Source organism: Periplaneta americana, chromosome 7 (genome assembly GCF_040183065.1).
Source record: "Periplaneta americana isolate PAMFEO1 chromosome 7, P.americana_PAMFEO1_priV1, whole genome shotgun sequence".
Classification (NCBI taxonomy): Eukaryota; Metazoa; Arthropoda; class Insecta; order Blattodea; family Blattidae; genus Periplaneta; species Periplaneta americana.
This window is the reverse complement of record NC_091123.1, coordinates 39,700,907-39,710,705: the sequence shown is the minus strand read 5'-3', so window position 1 is coordinate 39,710,705 and position 9,799 is coordinate 39,700,907. Positions and strand designations below refer to the sequence as shown.

Genomic DNA, 9,799 nt, shown 5'->3' with positions numbered 1-9,799 from the left:
GCAATGATGATAGTGATAACTAATAATAATAATAATAATAATAATAATAATAATAATAATAATAAATGCAGTACATATTAATTGTCAATTTTACAACAGCATAGTTACAATATTTATTATATGTCATGTGTTAAGCCGAAGTTGCGCAACTGACAGGTGTTCAACAAGCAATTCCATGAACTAGAATGTGTAGTAAAACAACTACATTTAATACGCGTCGTTCTTGATACATTGATTCTTTGGTAGTGAATGTGAACAGAATCTATTCACTAATTTAGAAGAAATCAATGTTCCTAGATGGACAGAGTACCAGGCAGACAGTATGCCCAAACCACTTTTTCGGTTCAGAGATTCTGGAAACGTGTACTTTCATGAAAAGCTTGAAATTTGCTTTTAGTGACATCACAATACTCCCGCTAATGAAAGTGTAATAAACAGAATACCATAACAAACGCTTCCAGAGCAAGTTTTGTTAGATCACAAGTGTGTATTTGAACCTTTCTCTATTGAATTGAACAACAGGTTTGTGTATTTTTATTCTGAAGGAAGCATTTTTATTATTATTTTAATTGACACAACATAAAGTGTAATCAATACTTCATGAATGCCATGTCTGACTGTGGTACAGCATACTATTCATATGCAAGAAATAACAATGCTGCATAATAGAAAACAAAAGAGTTTAAAATATCAGAAAAATGCTTGCAAAACTACTATTTTTTGAAATAACAAGTGCGTGCTTGTAATACAGAAGGTTGAAAACATTTTTATTTCAAACTACACAATAGTTTCGTTTGTTCTAGTCTGAAGAAAGACTTTAATTATTCCATCCGTAAGTAAACCTCTTGAAAATATTCACTAAATGACGGTAATGTTCAAGTCACGATAGATACTTATGTTTTAAGGTAGGCCTAATATTTTTTCTTTTCTTTTTTTTAACAGCAACATTTTTTTTAATTATACCGTTCTCACACTATACATACAATATGAATGAATACATTAACATAAATTAATGTATAAGTTTAATACTTTTCCTGTAATATTTGAACCGTTATTACTATTGATCTACAATGTGAATGAAAATGTCCAACATAATCTTGTATTGACTGTGCTGTCGCTCTTCCACCGTGTCCGTTTGAGGAGATCCGAATATACAGCCTTTTCTAAAGGTTCATGACTTTGCAACACATTATAAATCGTATTACCTAAAAGCCACAAGATGGCTTTTAGTCTAGGGCGGGATGAAATTTGAAAATCGGGACGAAGGAACTTCTCGGGTGAACAGCTGAGTAAACCTAAATTACCTATAATAATGTTTCAGTAATTTTTTCCGGTGAAATTGTGTTTTCTTTCTGTTAACGGTCTCTGACGAACTTATTTTCTACGGCCCTCGTAATTGCGGTCGAGTGGCCAAAATTTGTATACGCACTTCTTTTACATTATTAACGTGGTGGAAGAAAAAATTAAACTTTTTTATCTGCCCTCCTCAGAAAGTTTCCTTGTCAGCAGGTAGGCTTTGCCGTCGTACAAAATGCTACATGTTCCAGGTCAGGGAGTCGTACACATAGTATTTGCTTAAGATTACTTATCTTTTATGTTGCTGTTGCTTACTAATACTATCTACATGGATAAATATATAATAGGATGCGAAACTCACTGAGTTTCCCGTAACACATACTAGAGGCGCTGTTGTAGAATTGATCGTGCTGCCATCTATATGCGGTTAGAGGCGTTATTACATCTAGCAGCGCACCAAGTAGCGAAAAGAGTAACTACTCCGTGCATCCAGCAGCGCACCCAAGTAGCGAAAATAATAACTAATTACTCCGCGTATCTAGCAGCGCGCCTGGCGGCGAAAAGTTGAACTATATGCAGTAAATATTCCTCCTCCCCCCCCGCCCCAAACCCTCAATTTAAAGTAAAACTTTAAAATTTTTATTCCTCACATCATCTTTCACTGAAAATTGTTATTGGAGCCAATAGTTGGAAGAGACGGTCTATTTTACACTACCTTATAATGTAACTAATTAAAATACAGCCAAACAGGGACAGAAAATAAAAGAAAACAAGGTTAGATAATTGGGATTTTATTCTTTAGGTAATAGTGTACAGTGCACTTTAAGTCTGCAAAAACTAGTTACATAATTGAAATTACTATATTATTGTATACTATTTTACAATACATTCAACAACACAATTTTGACAAGGTCCATCATATCACTGTTTAACATACACTACATGTGCAGTAGGGTTACCAGATTGTAACAATTTAAAAGCAGGTCATTTTAAATGAAAAAGAATTTTCCATATAAAAGCAGGGCATAATAGACTAACTTGATACTTGACGTGACGTCTTTTTACATTCTGTTATATAATTAGGTAATTTGTTTGTCTTTGTACAATAAAACTGATACAAAACTATTATCATGAATAGAATTGAAGTATACGAATTCTAAATTAGCTTTTACCTTATTTAATTTTCGGATTGTTAATACTTCTCTGGTGACTCGACTTGTTTGAGCAAGGATTTTACACACATAATTCCTCTAATGGACCCCAACTCAATAGTTACTCTCTTTTGTCCATTGGGAATTGGCAAGAAAGAAAAGCAGGACAATTTCTGATTTTTACGAACCCTGGCAGGATGCAGTCCATGTCAAGCGAAATCCAGAACATCTGGTAATCCTATACACACAGATACACTTATATATTTAGTGTGCAGTACATTGGTAAAGTCTATACAACAAATTGAATAATTGAAATTGTGGGACCCAGTCGGATAAGAGAAAAAGCCACATCTATATATTTATATTTTGGAATGCTCTGCCATCTGTGCTCGTTTACAGATGTAAATGATACCATTTGAATAATGTGTTGTCATATAGTTTAGTCAGAACATATTTCTTCACATTCCAATGAGATATCCCACGTATCGAAATTTATGGTTTGTCCCCTTGTCTGCCTGGACCCATCAACTATTGGTTAGTCAACTGTCCAAAAACAGGTTTGGACCCTACAAGTAACACTCATGGGACAATCAGAGCAGGAGGTAATGAGTAAGAGTGGCCAATTCCTTTCTCCCCTCCGTTGCATACATCGCTGACTAGATACATATTACATTAATCGGATTTCAGATACTACAAAAAATGTTTGATAATTGAAACTGTCATATTACTATCTACTATTTTGCAACACATTTTAGAATACTTTTCTAGGATCACATCTAAGGTTCTTAGACATTGTTGTTTGGCATACACATAACGGTAACATATACCAAAATGTTGTATGTACTGAGGGTCAGAGTGAAATACATGAGCTGCATCACTTACTTGCATTATGTTGGGCAAAAAAGTTTACTAGGTGAACTGAAGGTATGTTAACCCCCAACTTCCAAAGTCAAATATCTCTCTTACATACACACACATGTACCACATACTGTAACTTTGCTCCCTACAATTACACAATATATTTAACATTTGCTAAAACCATTTTTTTCTGGGGCAAAAAAAAAAATAAATAAAAATAAAAAAAATAATAAAAAAAGCTATGAACTTTCCACCAATATGATATTATACCTTTTTGTTACACACAATATGAGCTATTTACACTACTTTAAAGACACTGCAATTTTTTCTGCAGTCTCTTCACCTTTGCTTTCAGAGCTGCCATTTTTAGTTTGTTGCTCCTGGGTGAAGATGAGAAGTGAGGACTCGAGAAAAGTTTTCGTTTTGCAACACCAGGACCTAAAGATTACGAAATTAACTTCAGATTAATCTAATTGCTGGGAAATATTTTAAATAAAAAATGAAACGTGACAACACCTTTAGCCTTGTTAAGTTAATGTAGGCCTAACAAAAGGCATGCAGGCTATGGATAGGCTATATAACATACTACAAAATTGACAATACATCAAAATGTCATCAATATTTACCAAGTTTGGAAGGAGGTGTAGCTGAAGCTGAAGGAAACTGTTCCATCTTGGATGTATTCATGTCAGTATCTAAGGAAATAAATGATAAATTAAATTGAAGCAAGAATTGAACAGACTTTGTGCTCCATTCATTTCAAACTGCTCTTCACTGTATAAATTATAACTCATATAAATGTTAAGTAATAGTAACAATCCAAAAGTTTAATGCTGCAACAAATTTGATTGTGTTAATCTGAATTGTTCGTTGTAATGTAATATAAAATATTTTTTTGCTAATAGGCTGGGCCATAGAGGACAACTGACACTAACAGAAAGGGATAATCAGCAGAGGTGTTGGGATATTAAAGAGAAGTCAGTAAGAGGGAATGATAGTGTACTTCGTGTGCCAGGGAGACTTGTCAGGATATCAGTTGCAATATCGATCGTCTGGTTCAAAAGTGCGACAACTCAAAAAAACAAGTTTTGAGATATCTTCAGTTGAAAGTTTCAAATAAATCCCCTAAAAAGGGACAGATTTGTGGTTCATAACCACGACAATTAGAACTGAGTCAGTATTCAGGACGAGTATATCACGATCTTCCAGTTCATTATTAATAGATTTCGAAATGTAGTAATAATGAATTAATAAAGTCCATAGTTATAATTACTTCTAAAGCAGTTTATTTCGTTTTTATTCTTTTTGGTTGTAAATATGACTTATCTCAATATTGAATCGGAAAGAGCTCCGAAAGGGGCTTTCAGTAGTATAAATAACTAAAAAATGGCAATTTTTGAGTTGTCGCACTTTTGAACTGGACGATCAATATATAACAAGATAAACACCCTGCCCTGTAGTTAAGAGGATTTGTTATTATTCGCTACTGTAAAAGAATGAAGTATGAAAACTGCAGACATATGGCAGGGGGCAATTAACTTAAATGATTACTAGCATGTTACCAGGCTCACAAGACAGTATCGCTTACCTTCAGCTGTGGGAACCACATTGAATAGGAGCGATGGTTGCTGATAGCCCCTCAGCTGTTCACCAATCATACTGTTCCCTGTAATAATCACAAAAAAAACGAAACATAATTAATTATGTATTTTGAAACATGTAATGTAAGAACAACTGATGAGAAACTAAGGCATTCCTTGAAATCCATAAACTTGACTAAGTGGAATAATTACCTTGTTGGCATGCATCTTTATTCATCCCGGCATATGCCGTCGAAGCAGTAATCTTTGAAGCTGGAGTACTCATAGGAGCAGGAATTGTTTGAGGCATAGCTGCCAAGCCTGCAGCCTACTCAGTTGCAGCTTGTAAACCTATGAGACTACGCGTACCTGAAAATAAAGAAAAGAGTAATGAAATCGGAAATTTTAAACATGAATGACATAAAAACATTGCTAGTGTACTAACTACCTTCAGCAGCTGCAGAATCAATCTTCGCCCTCCTACCATACGTCCGCAAAGTCTTGTGATGCCTGAAAGTTGGGGTAGACCCCGGTGATAAGGTCGCTCGAGGCATAACTGGGCTAGATGGTGGGCTCCGGATTTTAGGGTTTGATGGCACCACTAATCCATTAGCATGAACAGTGGGCACTGCAGTTTGCTTAAGTATCACTTTTTGTGAAGAGCTATAATAGTCAGACTCAATGAAGTGGTCCATGCAGATTCTCAACCTGTGTGTGTGGCATGTGCGGCAACTCGATACCGGTCCTCTAGCCCACAAAATCGGAGCCACTTCCAACACCTAAAGCAATGGATTACAATTACTAATGAGATAAAGTAGAAGAAATATTGAATAGAAATCATGCAAAAATTGGGGAAAAAAATAATAAGTCATCTGCTGCATTTGTGTTATTTTAAGAGATGTCTAATGCGCATCACTAGGTGGTGAGTGACCATAGGAAAACTGGTAGCAGCAACAGATATTGGGTAATACTAAATTAAATATTAGGCCTAAGCTTATTATTATTATTATTATTATTATTATTATTATTATTATTATTATTACTACACATGATTGAGAATTTCTCCAGAATGGCTAACTACATCAAAGAAGACATAATTTTATTTTCCATAACTGTGAGATGTTTATACTAAAAACCACGTGGTTTTAGTTTGCAGCCATGTAGCCTAATGCTACAATTCAGGTTTACGAGGTTTCATTTTCAGCCTTCTTGCTCTTTTTCGTCAATAATTCACATTTCGTTACAGTTTGACTGAATTTCGGAACCATCTAAATTTATACTCCTACTATAATCCTAAATAAACTAGCAGAAATCAATGCACAGCTCGTCTAACCTACTTCACCAAAAAGTACATTGTTTTCAAGTGTAAGGTTTAGGCTACACAGGACACAATAATAATACTAAAGCTTACCTCATAGGTTCCTGAGGAAAATAGAAAAAATGCTTCCCTCCCACAGTATTAACAGTCTTGCATCCAGGCGCTGAGCATCTTCCTCGAATCTTTTGCATTTTTCTGGAATCCATCTTGCCTTCATAACGCTGTTGGCTGGTCATCGGCCAACGTTCTGACTACTTCGTATCGGAGAGTGGAGAACGCTGGTCCTCACGTAGTTCTATGATTTACCACCTACGACGTCGGGCGCTGATCACCTTATTTCAGAATACCGCTTCTAGATCGTGCTGTCCGCAGTTTCGCATCCTATTATATATTTATCCATGCTATCTACTTATGGCATGGTGGTTTACTTAGGTTTTTTTCTCGTTTTTGGTAACTCTATAGCACCTACTAGATGCTTTATGGTTGTGCTAACAGATGGAGTTATTTGTCAACAATGTGACGCTGAAACGTGTGTACAGGGTACTGCCCAGCGACAGTCATGATGTATTTTATATTTTTGATGATTGGTTAATTAATATTAACCTGGCACACTAACAATCACACTCACATTCATTCAAATTTCCAGACTCTAGACACCCAGGTAATTTTTTTTCAAGAAAAATTCACAGATAGCCGAGCCCGGGGATCGAACCAGGGACCTCCAGATCTGTAAGCCAGCACGCTCACCAACAGACCACGCAGGCATTCGGTTCACTTATGTGTCTTGCGAAAGCCACCAAATTTTATGGGTTAGATCAAGTTAAATCAATCTCATTTAATATAGAAAAATATAAGCTATGTAACCGTATGAAAGAAATATATTGTATATATAATATAAAATTTACAACATTCGTATAATTTTTACCTCTTGCGCATTGTCCGGATATCCTAACTTTACTATATAAACGAATTTTATGGGTTACTTCATAGTTAAATCGATCCCATTTGATATAGAAAAATATGGGATAAGTAACCGTATGAAAGAAATATACTGTATATATAATACAAAATTTGCAACATTTGTGCAATTTTTACCTCTTGCGCATAGAACGCATTATCCTAATGTTACTATATAAACGAATTGTTACATGTTATATTTTAGCCAGGATGTGGATCGTACTCCACTGTAAATGAACCGGGGAGGAGAGCTATATCGTAGATATCATAGTTCTTGGCTATGGCTTCGAACTTGGTCAGTGGTTAGAAGTCCACTGTAAACGTACCGGGGAGGAGAGCTATATAGTCTGGACTATGGTGGCTTCGAACTTGGTCGGTGGCAGGAACTCCACGTGAGACTTGGCGTTATTTTCTTGGTTGCTTTCTTTATTTATGATAAAAGACTGTCCGGACGATGGTAGATTACAATATAAAGAAGAATCAGTAGGGACAATTAGTTCATTTCGTGGGAACGAAGTCTTAGTGCGCATGTCACGAAAAAGAGTCTATTATCGGAATCTCCACCAGAAGTTTCTCCATCTACATAAAGAATCTGACAGGGCTGGCATAATTAATATCAACTGAAAACATATATTACTCAACTTTTAACAATTTACAAGGCATGAAGCAAAGGGATAGCAACATAAACATAATAATAATTCCTTCCGTAAGTAAAACTCTTGAAAATATTCACTAAATGACGCTGATGTTCAAGTCACGATAGATACTTATGTTTTAAGGTAGGCCTAATATTTTTTCTTTTTTTTTAAGAGCAACTTGTTTTTTAATTATACCGTTCTCACACTATACATAAAATATGAATGAATACAACATTACCATAAATTAATGTATAAGTTTAATACTTATCCTGTGATATTTGAACCGTTATTACTACTGATCTACAATGTGAATGAAAATGCCCAACATAATCTTGTATTGACTGTGATATCGCGTCTTCCACCGTGTCCGTTTGAGGAAATCCAAATATACAGCCTTTTCTAAAAGTCCATGATATTGCAACAAGTAATAAATCGTATTACCTAAAAGCCACAAGATGGCTTTTAGTCTAGGACGGGGTGAAATTTGAATATCGGGACGAAGGAACTTCTCGGATGAACAGCTGATTAAACCTAAATTACCTATAATAATGTTTCAGTAATTTTTTCCGGTGAAATTGTGTTTTCTTTCTGTTAACGGCCTCTGACGAACTTATTTTTTATGCTACGTTTACACGGCGACAGTTTAGAGAAGAGAGCTAGAGATTATAGCTGAGTATCACCGTGTAAACGGTTGTGAGAGCAGGTATCTCGTTGACTCTAATATCTAAATAGAGAGTCTAAATAGAGCGGTCTTGAAAACTGCTCTCGCCGTGTAAACACCCTGAACAGAGAAATCGCATATACTGTCAGCTCTCATTATAGCTACTCTAAATTAGTCAGCTAATTTGAACTTTTTCATTAACTCTCATGACTGTTGCGTACGTGATTATACAAGCTTGCGCATAACTCTTGAAATACAGGTCTAAAGTAATAATCATGCTAGGTTTGCACGGCGACAGTTCAGATCGAGTTCCGAAGAATCAGGAGAGCTATCTAACGGAGTGTTTACACGGTGACAAAATATAGCTTCTCTAAACCCATTAGCGAGCTCTCATGAGATTTATATAATTCTAAACTCTAAGTTACTCACCTGACCGTTTACATGGTGCAGACAGTTTAGAGTGAGAGAAAGTGTTGAGAGAGAGCATTTAGAGAAGAACAGGCTGGTCAGTGCGTTTTTACGACATCATCACCCATCTAATTTCTGAGCAGTGTGTCAGCAGTTGTGTAACCTGACCGCGCATAGCACTTGCGTTACTAATATTGTTGGGTGAATCATTATTTATTTATTCCTATAGAATACTATAATTGCACGAAGGACGGAGTTGATAGTCTTGATCAAAAATGTGCAAATTACAGCTCAAGTCGGCACACATGTAATTTACATTCTATGAATCAGAGATGCATGAAAATAGTACCAATGGTAAGAGAAATTCAAAAAGTTTAGTTGTGTTAACATTGTTTCCCTACTTGATAACACGCCTCATAATAGTGCATATAAACAAATTTGTTCATCGTTTAGGCGAAATGGCTGCTATAGACGACAGAAGAGCTTAATTTTCATGTGAACCAGTCTGTTATTAATGTGCAAAAGCATTGCCGAACAAAGTTTGGTGCAGATCCACCCAGTGGGCCTAAAATCCGTAAATGGTATACAGATTTAAAGGCACGATTCTTCGCAAGCGGTTGCGACTCCATCCATACCTACTACAGTTGCTGCAAGCCCTAACACCAGAGGACAAAGTGCTACGAAGAAATTTTTTCGCAAGTATGTAGACTTTAATTGAAAACGATGATGAATTTATTCGTTCCATGGTGTTTTCTGACGACGTCACTTTTCAACTTTCTGGTAAGGTGAACAGACATAACCTCAGAATCTGAAGATCGGAAAATCCGCGTACCTGCGTGGAACTTGACTATAGGCTTGATGTGTGCCGTGTTACTAGGGGGGGGGGGACACATTGAACATCTTTAAGTCAAGAAACTAAAAGTTTGGAGTTT

General features: G+C 35.9%; 1 protein-coding gene across 4 annotated transcripts; it reads right to left on the bottom strand.

Moving 5' to 3' along the window:
- Positions 1–3,591: 3,591 nt before the first annotated feature.
- On the bottom strand, positions 3,592–6,596 carry LOC138703057 (uncharacterized). Of its 4 annotated transcripts, none has more exons than XM_069830598.1 (6): positions 6,297–6,596; positions 5,331–5,664; positions 5,099–5,254; positions 4,894–4,971; positions 3,932–4,000; positions 3,592–3,743 (listed from the first exon to the last, which is right to left on the bottom strand). In XM_069830598.1, exons 3-6 carry the CDS (start codon positions 5,193–5,195, stop codon positions 3,613–3,615), a joined length of 375 nt encoding a protein of 124 aa, XP_069686699.1. In that variant the 5' UTR covers positions 5,196–5,254; positions 5,331–5,664; positions 6,297–6,596; the 3' UTR covers positions 3,592–3,612. The 4 variants fall into 4 exon arrangements, with proteins under 4 accessions (XP_069686699.1, XP_069686698.1, XP_069686700.1 ...); XM_069830597.1 differs by having other exon boundaries at positions 5,334–5,664; XM_069830599.1 differs by having other exon boundaries at positions 5,370–5,664.
- Between the last annotated feature and the right edge of the window lie 3,203 nt (positions 6,597–9,799).